Raw genomic sequence first — 27,782 nt, forward strand, 5'->3', positions numbered from 1 at the left:
TCTTTTGAAAAATGTTTTATTTTGATTTCTGAAAGATGATGTTTGTAGGCGTGTAGTTTAGGGAATGATTAGATGCCTGATTTTACTGTTATTTGACAGAGATTGTCTGATAATCTGAGATCCTTTACAGCTATGTCACATTTTTCCCTGTCCATATTTGTGGCCACATGGTCAATTATTGATGCTTGATGCAGTCATTGTGGTAACCCTTGTTGCACTATTGACCAATAGGGACATGCCAAAACTGAATGATATTTATGAAGGTGCTACTGGATTCATTTATAATATTAGTGTTGATGTTAATGTACCAACACAGAATTATGTTGATCTTTGTACTTGAGACTTTATCTAGAACTTCTGTTAATTGATTGAAAAAAGTGTCCACACTACCACTGGGCGATCTATACACACACAAAATGATTAAGTTCTTGGTGATACCAAGCCCTGTTAATTCAATAGCTGATATTTCAAAGTGTTTGTCTTCACTTACTGTACTGAGGCCATGTCTTGATTTGACTGTGTTCCTTTTCTGATATAAATGCATCATCCTCCAATCCTTGAAGCAGTTCTGCAGTTAGAGTTTGCCTTCCATATAACGATAATACTACATGTTGGATTTCTGTGTGTCTACACCAGTGCTCAGTAACATAAACTACTGTGCAGTTCAAAGATTGGAGCTCAACTTCTAATAGTTGTATTTTATTTTTTTATTAATTGCACATTTTGATGGAGGATTGTTAAGTCTGTGAAATGCCCCATGTTACTCTTTCCAATGTTTTGTTTTTCTTTGTGACATCTGGTATGTGTGATATTTGAAGTGTTAAAGTATGTCTTGTGAGTGATTGTTTAGTACTTTTTAAGCTGCTAGAGATACTCTTTAGGCAGGGGAACCTGTTGTCTGGATTTGTCCTAAAAAAGACCTACTGTTCCTACCTATGACAGCAGGTATTTGACCATGTGTGGCCTGAGTTCCACCACCTATACTGTCATGAATCAGCTGTACCAATCTTCCCTTCCCAGTCCTGTTTAGGTGTAGGCCATGCCTAGCGAAACGCCATCTGTTGAAAGTCTCGACAGGCACCAGAGAAACATGAGCAGAGTTGGCTGTCCTCAGAGCCGTCCCTAACCCCACATTGATTCGCCTCACAGCTCCATCAAGCTGTGGTTGATCATGATGACGGAACAGCTCAACAAAGTGTACGTCGGTGTCATACTCGTTAAGTCCAGCCATTTAGAAGAATTTCAGGGCCAGAAAACCAGTCGTCTATGCCATGTTACTACCATGTTAGTGTTTGATATATCCTAGAGAGTAATACGTACTAAAAAAAAAAAAATCAAGCTTCAAGGTTGATTTTTCATGTTTATTTTGGTTTTTTTGGAGGATTACAAATTTTAAACTAAGAATGACAGAAAGCATAACCTCCCTCAAAAAAGTCTGAGGTGAGTTAGTCAGCAATTTCAGATGTAATTGGCTTTTTTATGGAAAAATCTGAAGCATTCTGGCGTGCAGAGAGGTATGCTGCAATTAGGACAACAACAGTTTCTTTCTCTCTTGTTTATATATGTAGTGTCTGTTCTTTCAGACATATCTGAAAGAACAGACACCATTTTTGATCCTGCAGCCACTATGAATCAAGACACAGAGGAATTCAAGACATTAACTGTCAGTGGGCAAAGCTGCAAATCTGTGCGGAACTGGGATTCCAGCAGGAGATGGCAGTTTGAATCCCGGACCAGCACATATTTTCAACTTTCCTCAGAGATTTAAATCAATGAACACTGGCAGCTAACGTATTTAATTCCTTTCTCTCTCTTTCCTGTTTGTTTTGCCAGTAAATTGTCTCATATTTCCCAATCAAACCTTTGAAATCTGTGTTGGATGTTTCTTTGTTACAAAAAAAAAAAAAAAAAAAAAAGACGAGATTGAGACAAAACAGAACTAGATTGTAATTACAGCAGCAGTATATGGAGGAACAATATTAATGAAGAAAAACTGCAACAGGCTGCAGCTTATCTTAGTATGAATGTTCTTCAGACTGTTCCCACTCCTATCAAGAATCATTGATTTCTTCTTCTTCTTGAGCTTCCAAAATTTCTTTCTCACTCAATAAACACGACATATTTGTAGCAGAATTACAGCAAACTGAAAAACCTAATGAGTACAAGCACGAAACTCTTGACAACACAAGCAGAAATGGCTCATTCAGTCATGACAGCAGCTTTTATGTTTGCTACTGTTTCTTTTGAAATAATTCTTGAAATTGACAACATAAGGCAGCATCTATCAAGTGGCTGGTAGTGAGACACCAGTACATTTTTCCTATACAAAATTGGTTTGGGTTTTGAATAACAGGTGTTCGTGTGTTGAAAAAGTCATGGCCTGAGATACAGTCTATTGAAAACATTGCTGAGACCTAAGTTATGCTCGAGCTTGGTTGCCAAAGTGTTAAAGGTAGGCAGATGAGTTTTGCAGGTCACTGAGTTTGTAGCCATTCTCATCAACACAGTTGAGTGCAAGCCAGAGTGTCCTTGGGTGTGCTTGATGCTATGCTAACCAACCTCGCAGAGAGGTGATTTTTAGAGAAATGTCAAAATTGTAACTTCCCGAAGCTTGTAGAAACTGACAGCTAATTTGCAATTATTATTCACAGTTTCAGAGGCTATTGAACAAGGAAGCTATGTAAAACTAAAGATACAATGAACACCAGATATCTTGTATTCTACCATAATTAAAAACAAGAAGCCTTCCACAACAAGTGTACCTTTTCACAAGGAAGTAAGACTACTACTTTTCACATTGATAGTTATTACTTTTGACAGTAAGAGGAGGTACTATAATTTATGGGTTACATCCCACTGCGTAAGTGACCCTGTTGTGTATTCTCTGCTATGGTTTTGCTGGCCACCTGTCGTCCATTTAATACAGTCTACCACATGAAACACTCTTTGCACCCTAAATCAGAAATTTTGTAAGCAATGTTTGTTAAGATACATCAACTTCAATGGCTCTTGTAGCTGTGAATTACTCCCAAAGAATGGAGAAAGATAATAACCCCAATACTAATCTATACAAGCCAAGCACTGATACAGGAAAAATGAAAAACAAAATGCATTTTTGTCATTAATAGTATTGCAAGCCAAAAAACAACACTGCACTACAAAAAGACAGCTAGTAAGAAGAATTTATAAAGCTATCATGGAACATTGTCACTGTTTCATTATTTTTCTACAGCATATATGGAACAATGCAATGCTGAATTACAACCTGACTCATCCTATGTAAAACAGCACCGTTTTACCATATCATCATCTTATTTGACAACATATACATCCATGCTTACAAAAATCTCTCATGTTAATGTGGTAGGAATGTTTCTTCAAGCTAGTCTGTTAAAGGGTATATTTAAGTTTATTTCAAGGATCAGCATATTATAACAACAAATGCTCAACACTAAAAAGTGGTGTATTATGTAAAATCCTTTGTCTGCACTGAGCAACATTTGGTAATTATCTTCAGTCTGTTACTGACAATTACCTTGAACCCAAGGTGATGTTTGAACGCATACTGTATCTTGTCCTTCACCACTATCCCATAGTTGTGTGCTGTCACAGCTCAGTTAGAATTATTCACTTACTCCTTTCATTTTTTAATTTTTCAAGGCAAAGACCATCACTTATAAAAACATTCAGACTCCTAATCCTATTGTGTATAGTTTGGTTCTATTTTTAACTTTTTTTGTCTACAGAAGGATACTGACCCATTTGCCACTGTCTTTATAACAATGCAGAACTCACTGGAGCAACAAGCAAAATGCATATTAAACTCTATCAATAAATGTGACAACCACCATAAATTTTAAATAAAGCTTCATTTCACTTCTACAATACTTGTCTTATTTGATAACCACTGAAAAGGATGTGCCAAAGTGTACAATGAGATTGCCATAACCTAGAGGTATCACTGTAGCATAGTGCATTATATATATGTCACATAATAGTTCTTCGACATCTAAAAGTTCACTTTTTTATATGAATAACAATTAATATTCTGACACAGGAGTAAATGGAAAGTATGGTTTTGGATACCAGACAAAGGCCAGTACACGAGTACAATGTTACTTTATTTTTATAAATTACACTCTGAAATGCTTATATGGACAACAGGTACACTTAAGAAAATGTATTGAGGACTTCCAATTTTGTAGAGGTTCAGCCAGATAATTATAGAAAGTACACATCTTCACATATTTTTATATAAAATACACATATTCAATGCCACAAAATCTGATAATCAGGCCCAGTTATTTTTAACTATAATTTGTAAGAAGTCTTACTTCCGCATAAGTTTAAAATAACTGCTTAAGTAATAAGAACATAAACACAACTCTGAAAAGTGAGTTGATTCAGCGCTACTACTATGACTTAGAATGTACACAAATTTAGCTTCTGAATACCTATCAACAGTACAGGCCTATTAACGTACACTCCAAGGAATCAAACCTGGGTGTCACAATAATGATAAAAGTATAAGTTCTCATAAGTTCACAAAGTTTGGTCAACAAGGAGAATATTAAGTTCAAAAGTGAGAGGTAGTGCCAGTTGTAAGACAGTTGAAGTAAAACAGAAACTAAGGTAAACAGAATTGTAAGTTAAGCTGGCAAACACAAATGAAAGTATAGAATAAAACAGTTTTTGACAATGAATATTTCATCTAGTACTGTAATATCTACGCCTCTCGTGGGCAGCATGACAACACACAGAAACACATTTATAAATAGAATCTACATATTACACTAACACAGTAAATTAACAACACACATCATATCACAAATGTAGTGTTAACAAATGACACCAAGATGTTGAGAATCAGTAACCACATGATGTTTTCTGACAAGAAGTTACACAACAACAACATAAAAATTGTTGTCAAATCTCAAAGACAGTACCACCAATGGACTAATCATTGCAGTGTTGAATTGATTTCTGTGTACCAACATTTTAATTTTGTTTAATTAACATCCATTATTAGTAAATTTCACATCTAATGCGTTACACCAAGAATTGATTTTTTTATCTTTTTTTTCTTTTTTTCAAGGTATCATCATGGAAAGACAGTGCTAATAAATAGCTGGTCATAGCTCAGTTTCCTCCTGTCTACTAGGCAAAATTCTACTTTATGGTGTGTGTACAGAAACCCAGTTCACAATGCTTAAAACAAAAATTTTTCACTTCAACACAAACATGTCAACAGAGGTTTGTGAAGGATGATATACCCACAATATTTCTTAGTGAAGGAGTGTACATTAAAAAATAGCATTAACTGTTTCGACTTGTGCCAGAAATCAACTCACTGAATAATAATTTACAAATACTGAAAACACTGATAAACAACTCCCACCCACAGAATAAATACTTATATACATACTGGTAAATATAATTATCACAGTAGAATGAGTTTTATCAGACATCTCTGTAATACAAATTACTAGCACAAACTTAAACAGGCACAAGTTGGTGATTTAGCATCGGTTTCTGAATGCCCTGCCTAGTCAGTTTCCCTGTTGATGTCTGTCGTGGTAACTTTTTGTTTATACTTACTCTCACATCCCTCTCTCATGTAAAATAAAACATAGGCTGCATGGCTCTGAAAATAAATTTAAAAAATAGATAATAAAATTAAACACCCATCCATATACAACAATTAAAAACTCATGACAACAAAATTGCAATTAGGATGGTACATAGAATTATAACGTGCTCCACAGAGGGGACAAAAATACGAGTGCCTATTCTAAACATTCATGGATGAATTCCGTTGAGGCTGCAAATCCATTTCTACTATTTTTATTACAGTTGCAGCAAATAATAAATAACTCAAGAGCTCGTGAACTAATCTAACAATTCTGAAAACTCTTCCAAATACTGTCTTGAAAAATATGAAAAATAATGATGATCTTTGCAGGCAACACAAACTAGAAACAGTTCTGTATTTGACAGTCGAGTCTAATATCACATTTACCCAAGTGTAAGACGGCCCCCAATGCCAGACGGCCCCCAACGCCAGACGGCCCCCAACGCCAGACGGCCCCCAACGCCAGACGGCCCCCAACGCCAGACGGCCCCCAACGCCAGACGGCCCCCAACGCCAGACGACTTTTTTTTTTACGAAATTTTTTTAACATATCTGACTATCAAAAACTACAAACTGTTTTACTGACAAAGTAACTGCCAAATAGTTAACACTATACCTATTCTAAACTTACGCCATTTATTGATTGTGTATGTTTCGATAACACTAGAAAGAAAGAAAAAAAACCACACACACACAAAAAAAGAAATAGTTTATGTTAATTTTCAGATCACTCTCTTTCCTACCTGTTTTTTCGCTTTCGAAGCCCATAGTCCTCATAATAATAATAAAAAACCTGTGGAGGCCCGGGAAAACAATAGGCCTCCGGTATGTTCTGCCAGTCGTAAAAGGCTACGAAAAGAACAAACCACTAATAGGGCTAAACCCCCCTTTTAGTGTGATTAGTTGGTTCATGACAGAACTAATGAAGCCTCGGACAAGCGCTGTCATGGTCGGGGACGACGCTTGAACCCTATGCCTGTCCACAATGGTAGCGACACTGCTAGCCACATGGAAAATGATTTAAATCCAAATAGAGGTGTTTTGCAGGATATGCTTCCTGCAACCACTCTAGAAGGAAAACAAAGACAGAGGATGAGATGGTCAGATGAAGTTAACCGACACCTCATGTTCTGTTATTACCAAGCAACAAACTTAGGAACCAACACAACTGGATACAGATCACAAGTGTACACAAAATGTATTACCAGATACCCAGAATTAAAATTTTTAACAGAACAACGACCAGCTGATCAGATCCGTGTAATAATAAAAAATAACAGGATACCCCAGTCAGAATCAGAAAACATCAAACAACAAGTACCACAAATACTGGTACAAAATAATGTGCAATCAGAAGAAGAAGAAGAAGAAGAAAATACAGTAATGGACTCAAACATCCCAGAGCAAACAAACAAAGAACACCACGCATCAATTAAACAATCAGAGGAAAACGACATCTTAAGACAGCCACCAGAACAAGCACAAATAGAACATTGCACAGACCACCAAATAACCCACAAGTCGAAACAACAATAACAACTATTAACACAATCATACACAACAAAATAAATGAAAATACAACTATTGATGAGTTACAACTACTGGTTTATATAGGAGCACTCACTACACTAAATATACACACTAGGCAGAGATCAGAACAAACCAACACACAGAAGAAACCCACAAAACCAGCATGGCAACACAGGCTACAGATCAGAATAGAAAAACTGAGAAAAGACATCGGACAGCTAACACAATTTATAAGAAATGAAATATCAGACAAAAAACGAAAAAGGTTAGGTAAAATCTCACAACAAGAAGCAATAGAGCAATTAGATGAAAAGAAGCAGAAATTACAAGCACTGGCCAAACGACTTAGAAGATACAAAAAAAGTGAAAATAGAAGGAAACAAAACCGAACATTCAACACAAACCAAAAGAAATTTTATCAGACAACAGATAACACACACATAGGAATAGATAATACAAATATTAAAGAAGAACTAAAAGAAAAATATAGACAAATACTAACAAAAATACTGAAAACAGAATTGACAGCAAGAAAGAAGACAAAAGCTATAAATACTTATGCTATACCAATATTGACCTACTCATTTGGAGTAGTGAAATGGAGTAACACAGACCTAGAAGCACTCAATACACTTACATGATCACAATGCCACAAATATAGAATACATCACATACATTCAGCAACAGAAAGATTCACATTAAGCAGAAAGGAAGGAGGAAGGGGATTTATCGACATAAAAAACCTACATTATGGACAGGTAGACAATTTAAGAAAATTCATTCTAGAACGAGCAGAAACTAGCAAAATACACAAAGCAATCACTCATATAAATACATCGGCTACACCATTGGAATTTCATAACCACTTCTACAACCCTTTAGATCACATAACAACAGATCCAAAGAAAGTAAATTGGAAAAAGGAAACACTACATGCCAAGCACCCGTATCATGTAACACAGCCAAACATCGATCAAGACGCATCCAACACATGGCTAAGAAAAGGCAATATATACAGTGAGACGGAAGGATTTATGATTGCAATACACGATCAAACAATAAACACCAGATATTACAGCAAGCACATTATTAAAGATCCCAATACCACAACAGATAAATGCAGACTTTGCAAACAACAAATAGAAACGGCAGATCACATCACAAGCGGATGTACAATACTAGCAAATACAGAATACCCCAGAAGACATGACAATGTAGCAAAAATAATACATCAACAACTTGCCATACAACATAAACTACTAAAACAACACGTTCCCACATACAAGTATGCACCACAAAACATACTGGAGAATGATGAATACAAATTATACTGGAACAGAACCATTATAACAGATAAAACAACGCCACATAACAAACCTGACATCATACTCACCAATAAAAAGAAGAAATTAACACAACTAATCGAAATATCCATACCCAATACAACAAATACACAGAACACAGGAGAAAAAATTGAAAAATACATCCAACTGGCTGAGGAAGTCAAAGACATGTGGCATCAGGATAAAGTTGACATCATACCAATTATACTATCAACTACAGGAGTCATACCACACAATATCCACCAGTACATCAACGCAATACAGCTACATCCAAATGTATATATACAAATACAGAAATCTGTAAGTGTTGATACATGTTCAATTACCCGAAAGTTCCTAAATGCAATGTAACATATACCGTACAGTTAAAAGGAAGTCACGCTTAATCAAGGTCCACGTCACTTTCCATTTTTAACCAGACATAACATCTGAGACAGGAAAGAAGAATAATAATAATATAATAATAATCCCAACAGCACATCTGTGAAATTTATATCCTTGTTGGCACTAATTTTTGGTTGTTTCTTCCGAATGCGTCACTATTTCTGAGATTGTCATTATGGTGGGACCCGAGAACATAGCACTAATGAGTGTCTCTTTGCCATCAGTTTAAGTGACACAAACCTCTGCAGTAAATATAACCTTGTTGATACTGTGCCTCAATGGTACACATATGGAGATAAGGTTATCAACTGTAGGTGGACCAGGGAGAAAATTGCTTAAATAACAAGAACTTCCACAAACAATGTACCAACTAACATTTTCTTCACACCAGAAGAAAGTTACTACCCTCAGGCAAAAAATAATGCAGCGATTAATGGGTAAATATACAAGTTACATTTTTAAAAATATTGGGCGTAATGAACATATTAAATAGAAGATGTATATGGAAAACGAATTTGAGAAAACACTTAAGTATCCGAACCACAATAAGAAATATGGTAACACGATTCGAACTGTCTTCTACAGAATGAGTATAGATTAGGGACAAGTGGATTCCTTGTGGGTTGGGCCATGAAGCACTAGCAGTGTGATGGAGAGGCCCCACTCACTACTTCCGTGGTGTGTTCCCGGCCCTAACCTCCCCTACAAGTCACATATGGAAAAATAAATCAGTAGTACAGCAGATACAAGAATATGATGGCATACATCTGGTGCCTGTTATAAAGGAAGATCTTTAACTCCCTAAGGATATGGTTAGAAGGCTGAAACTGACAAAAATGACAAGGCAGTGAAGGACTCTGTGATGTTGCTGCTCGGGACTGTTGCTCTGTCTACTTAATTATCACTGTAGGAGACTTAGGAACATATAGGGGATAGGCAAAATAATGTGAACACCTGTATTTACTTGGGAATGGTTTATTAATAAGGGTTTGGACCCCCCATTTGCCCATTCCTCTTGGAATACTGGCATATAATGATGTTATGCCACTCTTCGATCAGAACCTCTTCTAACTCCTGGAGTGAAGAGGGAGGTGGAAATCTGCTCCGGAGTCTGCACTCCAATACCGCCAACAAGAGTTCGATAACGTCCAAGTCCGGGGACTGTTCTGGCCAGGGAAAATGCTGCAGTTCAGTTGCTTGCTCCTTATATCATGATTGTACTGTCCTGGCTGTGTGAATGGGTGCATTATCATCCTGAAATATGGCATCATTGTTGGGGAACAACATTTGAATCATGGGGTGCAACTGATCCTAAAGTTTTCACATAATTGTTGGCTGTAAAACGGCCTGTGAGAGTAATGTTGGGACCAGCAGTATACCACGATATGGCTGCCCACACTATCACACTTCCACCTCTATGTTCAACTGTTGGAATCAAGCAATCAGGATTGTAGGGTTCTTTTGGCATTCACGAGATGTAAACCCAACCCGATGTTGGAAATAACGAAAACCTTGACTCATCGGACCATATGACGTGTTTCCACTGATTGGCCATCTAGAATTTATGCCCTTGACACCATGTTTTATGTTTCTTTGTGTTAGTTGTCATCACTAATGTTTTTGGTATAGCAGTTCATCCATGAATATTCACTTTATGGAGTTCTCGGCAGGGAGTGTTGATAGATACTGGCTCTCTAAGATGGTTATTGAGCTCTGCAATCACTTTAGCCGCCGTAGTTTTGAGTTGTTTAGACACAACTCGCGTTAGTATACGACAATCTCTGTCATTCAGTTTTGATTCACGTTCACTATTACATTTCCACAACGATGCCTTTCCATGTTTTGCATTGGCTGTCTTGACTGTTGAAACAGTTATTCTTGAAACCATTCAACGAGTTGGCTGTCTTGGTTACTGATACTCTGGCTAATCAGGGCCCCACAATATGCCCTCTTTGGAACTCTGTTAGGTCTTTCACTGCACATCGACCTTGGTCTCTGAATGCAAATATGAAGTTTGCACTACTCGTGAACAACCTGCACTGATGACTAGTCCATACTGAACACACACAATCCAGTGCTACTTGTGCCTTACCTGCATTGTTGACCGTGAAGAGACAACCATCCCATTACTACCACTGTTCACATTATTTTGCGTATCTCCTGCACATCAAGGATTTACTGAATGATTAAGTTGGGTCTAGGAAGTGATGAAGAGGAACCTCACACTGCAGAAGAAGGAAATGTGAGTGCTGAACTGCCACCAGTTGAAGGTGACAGTGAAGATGCTAAATGCGTGCACCTACTAAAGACTAAATATCATTCCTCATTCTGTGAGTGCTGTAATTTATGACTGCAATTAGCTGTCACCTTATTTATGTCACTTCATTTTAAGCTAGTTATTTTTGTTACGGTTTTTGTGGAGTAAAAAAAATTGAAAAAGTAGTAACGTGTTTGCCTACCATGCAGTGGGCCCAGGTTCACCTCCTGGTCAGGTTGGAGTTTCTCTCTGCACATGGACTAGATGTTGTATTGTCCTCATCACTTCATTTTAAAGGTATTGGTTGGTTTTGGGGAAGGAGACCAGACAGCGAGGTCATCGATCTCATCGGAGTAGGGGAGGATGGGGAAGGAAGTCGGCCGTGCCCTTTCAAAGGAACCATCCCGGCATTTGCCTGGAGCGATTTAGGGAAATCAGGGAAAACCTAAATCGGGATGGCCGGACGCGGGATTGAACCGTCGTCCTCCTGAATGCGAGTCCAGTGTCTAACCACTGCGCCACCTCGCTCGGTTTTAAAGGTATTGTGTGATTTTTCTTTTGCGAAATATATGAGTACATAGCGTACAAACCACAAGCGACTGCCACAATTTTCTTCTTCTTATCGTCCACACTTTCTAATTATGAACTATTTTCAGAGTGCCAAAACATACTACAATAAATAAAGTGTCTATAAAATGTCACACTGTACAATGTACTGTACGATGAGACAGTCACAATTCCTGAAATCCATCGCCTGTGGCTTCTTGCCTGCCGAGGAGCATCGCAGTCCTGGGCCCATGGATAAACCATGAAAATCCACCGCATTACACCACATCACATGCAAACAGACCTGGCCTGCAGGCATACGAGTGTAATCACTCAGACAACTCATGCACACATGAGTGCCGTCTCCGGCCGCTGCATCAACAGTCTCCGAGAATCAGATCCAAACAAACCATTCCTCATGACTCCCTGCCTCTCGCTGGCAGCTGCTAGGCTAGCAGAAAGAAGTGGTGGCAGCACTGGGTGCAAGCTGAGGGGAATGATAGGAAGGGGAGAAGCAGTAAGAATGAGGGAGTAGGGAAGCAGTGGACATGCCCAGCTGTGCAGAGCCAGTGACAATGCACGACATCTCAGTAAACAAACCATTTCATCTACTGAGACAAAAATGAGGTTGTTCGAATGGTAGTGTGATTATCATCATGATCTTTTGCTCACAATTTTGACATGAATTCCAAATAGACTAGGAGTCACCTCTAGTTCATTTTTTATAGTGTATATACAATCACTCCTTGTCACTAAGGATACCATTTGTAGACACCTAAATTTATTATTAGCTTCAATATGCCCCATGACTAATTTTTTGTCTGTCAAGCTAAAAATGAAATAACAACTTTGGGACATACTGGTACAATAACGGCTATTAATGTCATTACTACCCCAAATATGAAAGAGGTCCACCTGCACAATTCTGTCCGAATTTAATTGTACTGTTGAAATCCATGAAGACTGGGTGTTTGTTTGTATTTTCAAGTGAACTACTTACAAGTGCTATTCAAAAAGTAAGGAGACTTTTCGAATTGCGTGGGCAACGTACAGTCGATTATCATTTTTTTCTGTTATGTTGGTACACATGTCCCGAACATACGTTCACAGTTTCAAATATACAGCATACTTTTTTTTGACAGATTGAAAGGTTAGATGTGTTTTAGTGTGCTCAGCGACTTTCGATTATTGTAAAAAAGGGAGCAAAGAATTTGCATCAAATTTTGTGTGAAAAATGGAATCAAGTGCTCTAAAACACTTGAATTGTTGACAGTGGCACACAGTGAGTCTGCTCTGAGTAAAAATAATGTTTACAAGTGGTACAAGCTCTTCCACGATTGCCAATAAGATGCCAATGACGAACCTCGCTCTGGACGCCCCAGCACATCAACTACAGACGATAACGTCAAAGCTGTGAAGAAAATTGTTTTGGAAAATTGTCGAAGTTGCAGAAGATGTTGGCATATTGGTCAACTGGTGTCATACAATTTTTTCAGATGTTTTGGGCATGAGACTTGTGTCAGGGAAGTTTGTTCCAAAACTTCTCAATTTTGATCAGAATAACAGTCGCATGAGCATCACTCAGGAGCTCTCAGACGTCAATGATGATCCTGATTTGCTTGAAAAGGTCATAACTGGTGGCAAAACACGGGTTTACGGTTATGGTGGTGAAACCAAAGCCCAACTGTCCCAGTGGAAGAATCCTGGAGAGCCACGACCAAAAAAAGCACACCAAGTTCAATCAAATGTCAAAGTTTTGCTCAGTGGTTTTTTCAATTACCATGGCATAGTGCATCATAAATTTTTGCCTTAATGTCATATGGCCAATTAGGAGTATTACCTTGATGTTATGCACCGTTTGCAAGAACCTATACGAAAAAAGTCTGGAATTGTGGAAAAACAATTCATGGCTTTTGCATCATGACAACGCACCTGCTCATTCATCATTGCTTGTGAAAGATTTCTTGGCCAAAAACAGCAAGACAATCATGCCTCAGCCACCATATTCACCAGATTTCGTCCCCTGCGATTTTTTCCTGTTCCCAAAACTGAAGAGACCTATGAAACGATGAAGATTTTCAAAGACGGAGGAAATAAAAACTCCACCACTGGAAGTACACAAGGCTGTACCAAAAAGTGCTTATGAGAAGTGCTTCGAGGATTGGAAGACGCATTGGCACAGGTATATTGTATCTGAGGGGGATTACTTTGAAGGAGCAACATGAATATTGATGAGTAAATAAATATTTTTTCATAAAAATATAAAGTCACCTAACTTTTTGAACACACCTGTACTAAAGTACACTCCTGGAAATGGAAAAAAGAACACATTGACACCGGTGTGTCAGACCCACCATACTTGCTCCGGACACTGCGAGAGGGCTGTACAAGCAATGATCACACGCACGGCACAGCAGACACACCAGGAACCGCGGTGTTGGCCGTCGAATGGCGCTAGCTGCGCAGCATTTGTGCACCGCCGCCGTCAGTGTCAGCCAGTTTGCCGTGGCATACGGAGCTCCATCGCAGTCTTTAACACTGGTACCATGCCGCGACAGCGTGGACGTGAACCGTATGTGCAGTTGACGGACTTTGAGCGAGGGCGTATAGTGGGCATGCGGGAGGCCGGGTGGACGTACCGCCGAATTGCTCAACACGTGGGGCGTGAGGTCTCCACAGTACATCGATGTTGTCGCCAGTGGTCGGCGGAAGGTGCACGTGCCCATCGACCTTGGACCGGACCGCAGCGACGCACGGATGCACGCCAAGACCGTAGGATCCTACGCAGTGCCGTAGGGGACCGCACCGCCACTTCCCAGCAAATTAGGGACACTGTTGCTCCTGGGGTATCGGCGAGGACCATTCGCAACCGTCTCCATGAAGCTGGGCTACGGTCCCGCACACCGTTAGGCCGTCTTCCGCTCACGCCCCAACATCGTGCAGCCCGCCTCCAGTGGTGTCGCGACAGGCGTGAATGGAGGGACGAATGGAGACGTGTCGTCTTCAGCGATGAGAGTCGCTTCTGCCTTGGTGCCAATGATGGTCGTATGCGTGTTTGGCGCCGTGCAGGTGAGCGCCACAATCAGGACTGCATACGACCGAGGCACACAGGGCCAACACCCGGCATCATGGTGTGGGGAGCGATCTCCTACACTGGCCGTACACCACTGGTGATCGTCGAGGGGACACTGAATAGTGCACGGTACATCCAAACCGTCATCGAACCCATCGTTCTACCATTCCTAGACCGGCAAGGGAACTTGCTGTTCCAACAGGACAATGCACGTCTGCATGTATCCCGTGCCACCCAACGTGCTCTAGAAGGTGTAAGTCAACTACCCTGGCCAGCAAGATCTCCGGATCTGTCCCCCATTGAGCATGTTTGGGACTGGATGAAGCGTCGTCTCACGCGGTCTGCACGTCCAGCACGAACGCTGGTCCAACTGAGGCGCCAGGTGGAAATGGCATGGCAAGCCGTTCCACAGGACTACATCCAGCATCTCTACGATCGTCTCCATGGGAGAATAGCAGCCTGCATTGCTGCGAAAGGTGGATGTACACTGTACTAGTGCCGACATTGTGCATGCTCTGTTGCCTGTGTCTATGTGCCTGTGGTTCTGTCAGTGTGATCATGTGATGTATCTGACCTCAGGAATGTGTCAATAAAGTTTCCCCTTCCTGGGACAATGAATTCACGGTGTTCTTATTTCAATTTCCAGGAGTGTATATACAGAAGTCCAAATCTAAATAAATACATTTCATTTTAACACGCTATTAACCCAACCAGATGAAATGAAGAGAGAGAAGAGTGCATTGCAGTAAACTTTGACGAGACACTGATAAAGAATCTGAAACATGCCCCAGCAGAACCACAACTACCTCAAAACAATAAGCAACATTTACCCTGGTGGAATAACAATGAAGAATGAGAGACAGAATAGTAAAATTTTGACTTGACTTAAAGCTGTGAAAAAACTCTTTGGTATCACAGCAACTTCGTAACATAGACACTGAAACATGGTGGGGTCTCTCTCTTGCCTCCACTATCTTGCTCAGCACATATTGGTCTAAGGAATATTATACAATGCTTTTGAATTTTATTCATTCATGCTATGATGGCGCTATGTTTATGTAGAGGAGGTCATCAATAATCAGGTACAATAAATTTGGATCTGTTAAATACTAAGAGGTCTAAAACATTGCCCATACAAGCTGTCTCTCTTCGGTGATATGCAGAGTAATCTCACATGAATCCCTGTCTCTGAACCCAGTTTAATCAAACTGGCTCTCACATTCTACTGCTGACAAATTAAAGAACCTCATCATTTTTAATTAAATGTCACACCTAATTTCAATTATCCATTTTTGCATAATAAGAACATGTTGCAACAAGTTCTTCACAGCCAACAACCTGATGAGTGAGGACTACTGTAATGCCTCTATCTATCATTTTACACATCTTTTGCCTATTATAAAATAAATACCTAAATTTTCTCCATATTCCAAAAGTTGCATTAAAATGCTTCAATATTTTGAACGAAGTATTATTTCAGCAATATTGAACTACAATCTATTTTTAATCTTACATTCTGATATACATACCACAACACTCTGTTCCGAAATCTCTGTAACACTGTTGTCATCGAAACAATACCACTTTTCATCAAGTCTGTTCTTTGCATATGCAGTATCTGGAAAGAAAAAAATATTCAAACTCATCACACAAATATTCTGATACCTTTTAAGACCACAGTTTATTCTGCGAATAATACAAATAAGACAAATACGCTGCAGGTCATTAAAACTGCAACATTGTGAAGGTGACATACAACAAACATCTAATGGTAAGAAGTGTACCACATCCTTTGACATACAAATGATCAGCATTTCAGTGCAAACGTACGAAGTATATAGGAGTAATGCCATCTACATTCTGCATATAAGTAAAGATTAAGCAGTGGCTTTCTCATAAAGAAACTGCATTTGAATGTTCGTCAATTGTTACAAAATTGTGTTACACCTAGCGTAAGAGGAAGAATCATCTGCCAACGTGTGTCAGAATTCGACAGGAAGAGGATCGTGACTTACCAACGCAAGTTTATCATTCCGTGATATGGCTACTTTCTTCGGTCAGGATCTCACAACTGTTACGTGATGATGGAACCGACTCATTCAGAGCAACCACAGTCAATACCACGTCAAGGCTCAATGGCCAAAAGTGACTAGCATCCATGAGGACAGCTAGTTTGCTCCATGGTGCACACTCTTACAGCTGGGTCATGAACCAAGAGTCAGGAAATAAACTTGTTTGCAACGAGACAAGTATCGACAAAGGCAATATGACAATACCTGGGGCTCAATGAATTACCAGCATATCAACCATTGTTGTGACTTCTCTTGATGCTGAACCTGAGAGGGGTCCATCAATAGTTGTATGCCCAGCAACAAAACTGGAAATATGAGTGGCACAAAGGTTTTTTTTTCCCTCCTCTATCTCAGATGAGTCCCAGTTCTGTGTACAGCACCAGGATGGATGTATTCATGAGTGGAGTTTCTGATGAGAATCTCGATGCCAGATTACACCTGTCATTGTCATACAGGCCCATCACGTAACATGTTGGTATAGGGTGCCATTGGGTACGCAACATGATCACCTCTGGTGTACACAGCTGATAATTTGGAGAGCAGCCAGTACATTTCTGATCTATTAAGGCTGGTGGCTGTGCCCAATCTTCAAATTCTCTATGACATTATCTTTGAACAAGGTAACACAATACCATATGTTACCTATTCTGTGCTGCCCTACCTCAGTACCAAGGGTACACCGCTGTTGCCCAGGTCAACACATTCTGCAGACTTCTCACACACTAAAAACATCTGGTCAAAGATTGCCATCACTCGCCAGCCATTTCAATCAATGAACTGTGCCACAGAGCAGAAGCATGTAATGATACACCCGTATCTGGCATCCAAGCTCAGTTTGACTCGGTGTCCAGCTGTGTTTTTCCCAGAAGTGGTGTACTAATTTCACACCTTGTATATCCCAAAATCATCTAAATATATATTCCAGTATTCTTCCAGTAGCAGAACACAATATAAGTAACATTTCGTTATTCGCTACCCTTCCCAATGTTGCAATTTTAATGGCCAGCAATGTACACTGAAATGGTACACACAGAGATTTCTTTCAGCTGACAGGAGAGCCAACACTGTGATCTTAAATATACAGAAGAAATTCAATTTCTTTAAGTATCAAGCAAATCATTTCCTCACAGAAAATTAAAATGAACTTTGTTGCAACAGATTAGAACTATGTTCATCATAAAGCAAAATACAACTGTAACCTTTATCTGAGACTCACAACACAGAATTCTAGACTTTAAAATTAAGATGGCATGTCATTTTATCAAGCTATTTTGGCTTTCCAATGCTGCCATTTCTCTCAAATTCTCTTCTGGAACCATTACGTCATACTGCTGTGCAACACTATGTTATAACACTGAGTAGCTTGCCACTGAATGTGAAGAATTTCAATGTACGCCTCTATTTTATCAATCTTTGCAATAATGTCAGCTAAAAAGGATTTATACCCAATATCTCCATAGCTTCTGGTTAATTAAGTAAGCTTTATTTTTATATAACTAGTGACCTGTACACAAATACACCTATTGATGAGCAAGACATGCACAGAATGTGCTGAATATATTAAAACACGAAATAAATACAAACTGATCTTGTACAATACAGAACTGCCTGTATCTTGTTTTATCTAAGTTCAGTGACATTTCCTTTGCAGGTAACCCAAGTGTTGAAGTTTGCCCATTAGATGTGATTACAATTCTTGTATCAACAACAAACATAACTCTTTCCCCTTCCTGGATACATGGTAGGAACATATTTATGCATAACCAGGACAGGAGTGGACACAATATCAATTTCTGCTGTACACCTATAATGATTATTCCCCATGCTGAAGATAAAAAAGACACCCCTCACTGCAACATCGATGTTCATAACAATCTAAACAACGAACTTCCTCATCACTGGTTTGGAGTAGATATGATGATATGGCTCCGCTTCCTTAGGCCCATAGTTTGTCTGACCCAAAGCCTTGTACCTTTTTCCTTTCGGGATACATTAAGGACCGTGTTTACATACCACCACATTGCCAAGAACACTGGAACAGCTCAGAGAATTAATCAATACTACTGTGATGCAAGCTGAAACTAAGTATATCATTTCAATATATATAGTTTACTGTCCTTGCATACGTAATATTTTGCAGTACCTCTGGGCAGGAGGTAAGGAGTGAGACTGGTTGGTAATTAATACCTTTATATATGACAAGAAGCAAATTATGATCAACAAACTTTTCCGTATTGTGGAAGAGGACATACAAAGATGAAATAAAAACTAATGTAGGTACTGAAGATTTCCACTTCACAACTTCCTTTTTACAGTAACACAGTGATGGAGATGCTATTCTATAATGTCAACAAACAGAAGACCTTACAGTGGACAGTAACTTAGCAATAGCAGAAAAAAATATTTTAAGTATGGTGAGAACAAACAATATTCTGCAGTTCATAAACAATGCAAACAAAGTTTTACGAACATAACATTCCACTTCTTAATACAAGAATAAACCCGGGAGTCAAGCACATAATGTTTGTTACTTCCCAACTCCGATGAAATTCATGATGGTGGAACATAAAATGTTCATGATGCAGAAAATACGAAACTTGGACCTTCCATAAGGAAATAAATACAACAACACTCCCATGTATACAAATTACTTTGAGATGATTATAAAATGATGACAAAACTGATTTGACAGAGAGACACAATTAACTCCTGAAAAACAACAAAGCAGTGATCATGAAAGGTAATACAGACACACAAACAGTTGCAATTCAATATATCAGGGTTTCAAATACTCCCTGAAATTTGTTCAAAATGTGGGGATGACAAAGTAATTGACATACATTTGTGTGTGTGTGTGTGTGTGTGTGTGTGTGTGTGTGTGTGTGTGTGTGTGTGTTGGATGCTGTGTTTCCTGATTCAGTATTTGAGAAAACTTTCGCTTCTCCCAACACCTGCAGAGGTTTTGTTAACTTTTACCTAGTTTCACTCAATCTTTTGTAACAGGAAAACTGTTTAAAAAATTAAAAAATGCAATGATGCATACAGTTTCTGTTTCAGGAAGTAGAATCTCCATCAATACAAATACAATTTTTTTAATGCACCCTCAATAAACTCCGATTACATACGGTCCAATAATCCACTTTTTCTGACAAAGAATATCTATGAACAACATCAGCTCATCACTCTCAACAGGCAGACTCAACCCCCTACTAGCAAGTGTTTAGGGACTCAAAATAATATAACTGTTTATTATTAAAAGTTGATAGGACACACTCTTGGAAACTCCGCACTCAAACTCTTATAAATGAGATTACTGCTATCAAAGCCATTTTACAGGTCAAATGGCATTGCCACAGTGATAACACCAGTTTCCGTCAGATCACCGAAGTTAAGTGCTGTCGGGTTGGGCTACAACTTAGATGGGTGACCATCCCAACTGCCGAGCGCTGTTGGCAAGCGGGCTGCACTCAGTCCTTGTGAGGCAAACTGAAGAGCTACTTGACTGAGATGTAGCGGCTCCAGTCTTGTAAACTAACATATGGCCGGGAGAGCGTTTTGCTGATCACAAGCCCCTCCATATCCACATATACTGATGCATGTGGGCTGAGGATGACACAACAGCAGGTCAGAACCATTCGGCCTTCATGGGCTGTTTCCATGGAGTTTAGTTACAGTTTTTTTTAAAGCTTGCTTGGTAACTGTTTTATGTAATTTTTCTTGTGGGGTACAGGCAGGCAGCCATACAAAATACTTTTGAATGTGTTTTTCGAGAACTGTCTTGAGTGGCTAGCACACACAATGGAAATATCTTACACCTTGTTGCTACAGATAGGCCAGACCTTATCGACAATGCAGTTTATAAATGGGTATTAGCAATTATGGTGTCATTATAGCAACTATGATTATGCAAGATAATAAATCAGTCACAAAGTCTAGGGGTGTGTTTCTGATAGGGCAGATAAGTAGATATTAGTAACTCATTTAGACAATGAATTGGCGCCACTTAGTTCCAGTAAGACTGATGTAGAGGAGTTATGGACAAAATTTAAGCAGATTGAAAAGCATGGCCTGAAGAGTTACATGCCTAGTAAGTGGACAAAGAATGGAAAAGACCCACCATGGTTTAATAATAAAATCTGCAAAAAGGCTGAGGAAGCAGAGGCTGTTGGACTCTCGGTTCAAAAGAGAATGCGCAAATGATGACAAGTGAAGTTTAGTAGAGATTTGGGCGTCTGTAAAAAGATCTGTGTGCGAAGCATACAACAACTACCACCGTCACACCTTAGCAAAAGATCTGGCAGAGAATCCGAGAAAATTCTGCTCTTATGTAAAATCGCGAAGTGGGTCTAAGGCTTCCATTCAGTCCCTTGTAGACCAGTCTGGTGTGGCAGTTGAAGATAGCAAAAAGAAAGCTGAGTTTTAAAATTCACATTTAAGAAATCATTCACACAGGAGAATCGTACAAACATACACCATCATTTGACCATCGGACAGACTCCCATATGGATGACATAGTAATAAGCACTCCTTGCATAGAAAAACAACTGAAAGACTTGAAAACAAATAAATCAACAGGTCCCAAAGGAATCCCAGTTCAAATTTACAAAGAGTACTGTATGGCATTGGCCCCTTACCTAGCTTGCATTTATCATGAATCTCTCATCTAGCACAAAGTCCCAAGTGATTGGAAAAAGGCGCAGGTGAATCCATTATGTAATAAGGGTAAAAGATGGACCCACAAAATTACAGACCATTATTTCTACCTTCTGTTTGCAGCAGAATCCTTGACAATATTCTCAGTTTGAATATAACAAAATTTTCTTGAGACTGAGAAGCTTGTGCTTTTTAGAAATCATCGCTCATGTGAAACTCAGTTCTCGCATGATGTACTGCAAACTATGGCTGAAAGGCAAGCGGTAGATTCCATATTTCTACATTTCTGCAAAGCATTTGACACAATGCTCCACAGCAGGATGTTAACAATGGTACGAGCATATGGAGTAACATTGTAGATATGCGAGTGGCTCAAAGACTTCTGAAATAATATAACCCAGTATGAAACTGGTAGCTGGTAGTCGTGCTTCGGTGGCTCAGATGGTAGAGCACTTGCCCGCGAAAGGCAAAGGACCCGAGTTCGAGTCTCAGTCGGGCACACAGTTTTAATCTGCCAGGAAGTTTCATATCAGCGCATACTCCACTGCAGAGTGAAAATCTCATTCTGGATAACCCAGTATGTTGTCCTCGATGGTCAGTGTTCATCAAAAACAAGGGTGTCATCAGGAGTACCCCAGGGAAGTGTGATAGGACCACTGTTCTCTGTATACATAAATGATTTGGCAGATAGGGTGGGCAACAATCTCCGGTAAGGTGTCAAAGTTGTGTGACTGTAGGAAGACACAAGACTTAGACAAAATTTCCAGTTGGTGTGATTAATGGCCGCTAGCCTTAAATGTGGAAAAAGGTTAAGTTAATGCAGATGAGTAGGAAGAACAAACCTGTAATGTTCAGATACAATATTACTAGTGTCTTGCTTGACAGTCAAGTCATTTAAATATGAGGGCGTAATGTTGCAAAGCGATATGAAATGGAACCAGCAAGTGAGAACTGTGGTAGGGAAGGCAAATGTTGGCTTTGGTTTATTGGGAGAATTTTAGGAAAGAGTGGTTCACCTGTAAAGGAGACTGCATACACGACACTGGTGCCACCTACTCTTGGATACTGCTTGAGTGTTTGGGATCCATACCAGGTCAGATTGAAGGAAGACATCAAAGCAATTCACAGGCGCACTGGTAGATTTGTTACTGGCAGGTTTGAACAACACACAAATGTTACGGAGATGCTTCAGGAACTGAAATGGGAATCCCTGGAGGGAAGGTGACGTTCTTTTCGAGGACCGGCATCTGAAGCTGACTGCCAAACGATTCTACTGCCATCAACGTATATTGTGCACAAGGACCATGAAGATTATATATAAGAAATTAGGACTCATACAAAGGCATATAGACAGTTGTTTTTCCCTCCCTCTATTTGTGAGTGGAACAGGATAGGAAATGACTAGTAGTGGTACAGGGTACCATCTGGCATGAACCGTACAGTGGCTTTCAGAGTATTTATGTAGATGTAGATATAGATGCCGAATAACTCAGCTCAGTCATGTAAAAATCATTGTTTAACACGGAGCTGTAACAACAGTATTTTAATCAAACAGTGATTTTAATGTCATCTTGTTATCTTTGAACAACATTCCATGTTGATATGCTTTTACTGTCTGATATGTCAATTTCAGGCAGAATGTGCATACTCTGAATTTTTTACAACTTTTCTTCAAATGTTACAGTACTGTTTACAATATGAATGTCTTTCTGGATCATTGTTTGTTCTGCCTATTTGGTATATACCTCTTCTTCATTGTGAAGATTCACCTGTATTGATTCACGATTTTTTAAATGAGTTCCCAGTATAGCATTTAATTATTTTTTACAAAAACTTTTTCCAAAAATGAATACAAATTCATTGAAGAATAGGTTGAATAGGTTTAATTTAGGCTCACTCTAAATTTCACTTCTTCAAAAATTTTAGTGGTTTCATCATTAATCAGACCAACTGTGTTCTTTGGCTGTTTCTGAAGTGAACACAGAGCTAAGTATGTAATGCGACTTAACTGTGTATTGTCATCTGACAATCCACTTACCTCAGGATAGGCATGCATTTCCTTAACTTTCGCTTGTTGTACGAAAACATTATCTGTACAGGTATACTACTTTGAGCGACACTGGTAGGGATATTTATGACTTATACTATATCACAAGTGGTTAACAGCACCTCTTAATTAACTTTACAGCATCTTTTGATCACTTTTCCCTCAGATTTACATTAAAATCACCACAAATTAATAAGCCCATCTTTTTCTCTGACAGACAACACAATCAACCCACACTTTTCTGCTGAGTAGTTACTCTTATTTTGTCCAGATCATCCCTAACATTATTAGATTGTTGGTATTGTAATTTTCATTTTTAGACAGGTTGTTCCAGTACTCTCAAACTATCAACATCTGATTTTTTATTTTTATTTATTTATTTTTTTGCTGAAGTCTGGAAACAATTATCATAAGTTTTCTGTTACCTGGCTAAGACTTGCAACTGATTTCACAAAACTTGTGACCTAGTATACCCTGATCCAAATTTTTCCTGTGGTTGCTGGCCTACACCCCTCCCATAACTGCTGCCTAGCAGCAGAAATCACCTTTCCATATTGTGTTTCTTGCCCAACTTACCTGTAAGTTTCCTAGTTCTGTTCTGCTGTATCCTGCATTCCTCTATATTTATACGATGCTCTTCCTTCTCTAATTCCGGTAGCAAGTGAAATCTATCACTTAGCAAACTTCAAATCTGCTAACAAAATTTTCCCCCATCTGTCATTTGCTTGCACCTTTTCCCAGCACCTCTTTTCCTCTTCCCTCTTCAACTGTCATCATTCAAATTTCACACACAGCTAATTGATTTTATAAAGCTTTAACACTACACACAATGAAAAAAAAATGATGTCTGTTATTGCAGCAATTTATACTACCTAACCTAACATAATTTCAAATTAAATCAAACAATGGAAATGCCAGGTAGAAATATCAACAAGGTAGGAAAAAGAGACATTGTTACTTACTGTACAGAAGACATGCCCAGTTACAGAAAGGCATTATTAAAAGACAATTACATAAAGCTTTCGGCCACAGCCTTCATCAGTAAAAGAGAGACAGACACCATTCACACACACAAGCAAGCATATCGCATGCACACATGACTGCCAACTCCAGCATCATCATCATCATCCTGAACTGTTTCAGAATTACACTTTGGTCTGTCGTACTTACGTTTTTCCTCTTAGTCTCGACAGATTTTGTTTAACCAAGTTCAAACACTCAAGATCCCACCCAAATTTTTCTACAGTCTTATTGACAACAAGGGTATGCAATAACTCCTTCATAAACATGATGATCTTTTATTTCAGAAATATGATTGTATGGATTAAAGAGTAAATAAATACTGACTTACAGTGGCCACCACCCATTCCTCCATAGTGATTACATACACCAATTAGGTCATATACTGCAGGAGGATGTTCTGAATTAATGACATAGCTTGACATGTCAAGTTCCCGTAGAGGAAAGTCCACATGTGTATCAATTTTATCTCTTCTGTATTTGCTGTATGAAAAACGTTTCAGATGAATGATGAGAATATCAGGAAGGTTCCAAAGATCAAACTTCTTTGTTGCACACATGTGTCTCTTGCAGGTTGGGCAATACCTGGAAAAGTAAACACACACAAATAAATCCCCAATTTTTCCACAACTAATTAAAAAAACAAAACACACACACAAATTTATTATAATCATCACAATATGAGGTGCGTTCAATAAGTAATGCAACACTTTTTTTTCTCGGTCAATTGCTGTTGAAAAATGCATAACTTGTTGTGGGACATCATGTAATATTCCCACTTCATGAAGCTATAGGGGGTGAAGTTCCAGTAGATAACGGCACTATTCGTAGCCTTCAAAATGGCATCTGTAACGGAGGCGCATTCCAAGCTGAGCGCTGTTGCTGAGCTGCTTTTGGTGGAAAACAAGGCCATTGCAGACATACGTAGGCATTTGATGTTCCACTTCATGGTGCAACGCTCAAATCTGAAGTGTATTGTGCTACCCTCACGAAATTGAGGAAACTACTTCAGCTTGTTTATTGCCACATAAATGCAAATGAAGTTCTCCTTCTCCATAACAATATAAGGCCACACGCAAGTCTGCATACCCGAAAGGAGCTCACAAATTTCATTGGAATGTTGTTCCTCATCCACCCTACAGCCCAGATCTCACACCTTTCAACTTCCATCTGTTTGGCCCAATGAAGGATGCACTCCATGGGAAGCAGTACATGGATGATGAAGAGATTATTGATGCAGCAATGGCTGCAAAGTTGAACAGTATACTGGTAGCATGTGGGCATACTGGCCCTCTCAGTAAGATGGTGCAAGACAGTTGCACTGAATGGATATTATGTTGAAAAATAGGGCTTTGTAGCCTAAAGAGTGGGGAATAATATGGCGTATTTGAATCTTGAATAAAACCGATCTGCTTTCACAAAATAATGTGTTGCATTACTTATTGAACACCCCACGTAATGCTTCCTTCCCTAATTTAGGCACAGACTCCTTGTTTCTCTGCATTCCCCATGTTATGTACAAAATTACCACAAATTGATAATGAAAGCAACAAGAGGAGAATTTAATACAGAAAAGCCAGTGACAAAGTGGGATTTCTGTAAATTAACCATAGTTTTCTTCATCGTCAGGCATCACAAAGTCAATATGTTACAGTTATCACTCAGATATGCGAGGAGATTTGTCTGAAAGCCTCACTGACTTCACACAAGCATCATGTCAAAACGCAACACGCCTCTTAGGTGGTGTATGTTTCTGTAGAGTAACTCACAAACGATGATTACAGAAATTTTTATTAGTTACATTCTTAACTTTCAGTTTTGTTCTGAAAAATGTTGTGAAAGTAATTGAAAGTCTTGCTTTTCCAAGAACTTGATTCCAAGGATCAGTTCTTAAATGTAACCATACAGTTTTAGGTTTTCTGTGGTTTCCCCTAAATCAAATGAGTGAAAAGCTGATGGTTTCTTCTACACAATCACAGCCAACTCCCTTATCCTTGCTCACCTGAGCTACTACTTTAACATCCTTGATGTTGATGGGTCACTAAACCCTACAGCTTCTATTTTACCTTCACACTTTCTCTGAGTACTTTCTTCAAGATATATGCATTAATAGATGTTCTCAAACAATATAGCACATGCTCTACAACAGGTGTCCCTTCAGAGGTTGTTCAGGAAGACTTTGTGAGCATAATCTTTCTTCTTAAATGCCTTCACCTGACTGAGAGGTTGGCAGTCCATGTAGCCAATTCTGTAGCAGCGTGGGAGGCATTTCCTGACGTGCAATTGTACCATCTCCAAATGTCCCTCAGCCGTGAGTTCCTTCGTGCACCAAGAGACCTTTTCCCTTGTATTTTCCCTTCAACGATGAGTTTTAATAACTGGTAAGTTCTGCCTCTTATAATGTGTCCTGGATATAATGAGAAATAGTTTAATTTCGCTTTTCATCAAATAAAGGACTACTACATTTCAAATTTTCTGCACCCAAGGTATCCATAAGAGATAGTGATACAGATACATTTCAAAAGCATGAATCCTTTTCTCTAGATGCTAGTCAAGGGTGCAGCTTTCACATACATAGAGAAAAATGGAGACCATAGAGCAATGAATCATTCATTCACATTCTCAATTGCAGTTCCGACCTTATGAAAAGTTTTTTCATGCTAACAAATTGTCAAGTGGCCTGTTCTGTTCTAGATCTGGTATCCTTCTTGCTGTCGCACAGCTCATGCATCATAGTGCCCAAGTACTTCAAGGAGGTTTAGTTGCTCAATCTTATTTCCTTTTATTGACAAAGTTGCTTGGATTCCTCTGTAGAAGACAACAACTTTAGTCTCGCAAGTGTCGATAAATATGCCAAAATCTTCACTGCACTGCATTACATTTTCTATGATGTATTAGGGTACAGGTATATCATTTTTTATGGCTATGACAACAGTGTCATCTGCATACCTAACATTGTAAATTATCTTTCCATTTATAATAATCTTGTTGCTTTCTTCCACCAACACTTTGTCTTTACTAATTGTAGTTGCTTCTGGTGTTCCTTAGTCAATTTTTACATCTGCAGTCTGATTTGAATACAGTGTGCTGATGATGCACAAATCGTTTTTGTCAGTACTAGTTGACCTCAAAATCTCCACCACCTTTTTATGTGTCACACCGTCAACAAGTTTTTACAGTTGATGAAACACGTGCACACATCATCAACATTCATCTCTGCACTAT

At 39.0% G+C, this 27,782-nt stretch overlaps 1 protein-coding gene across 4 annotated transcripts in view; it reads right to left on the reverse strand.

Moving 5' to 3' along the window:
* Window positions 1-5,040: 5,040 nt before the first annotated feature.
* The window catches only part of LOC126471102 (ubiquitin carboxyl-terminal hydrolase 15-like), a 184,954-nt gene continuing 162,212 nt past the window's right edge, over window positions 5,041-27,782 (reverse strand). For all 4 annotated transcript variants that reach the window (XM_050099175.1, XM_050099179.1, XM_050099178.1 and 1 more), the window contains exons 15-17: window positions 24,889-25,142; window positions 16,295-16,383; window positions 5,041-5,644 (exon numbers count right to left, since the gene is read on the reverse strand). In XM_050099175.1, the coding sequence (XP_049955132.1) occupies window positions 5,546-5,644; window positions 16,295-16,383; window positions 24,889-25,142 (442 nt within the window). In that variant the 3' untranslated portion in view covers window positions 5,041-5,545. The remainder of the gene's footprint in view (window positions 5,645-16,294; window positions 16,384-24,888; window positions 25,143-27,782) is intronic.

Source organism: Schistocerca serialis, chromosome 3 (assembly GCF_023864345.2).
Source record: "Schistocerca serialis cubense isolate TAMUIC-IGC-003099 chromosome 3, iqSchSeri2.2, whole genome shotgun sequence".
NCBI lineage: Eukaryota > Metazoa > Arthropoda > Insecta > Orthoptera > Acrididae > Schistocerca > Schistocerca serialis.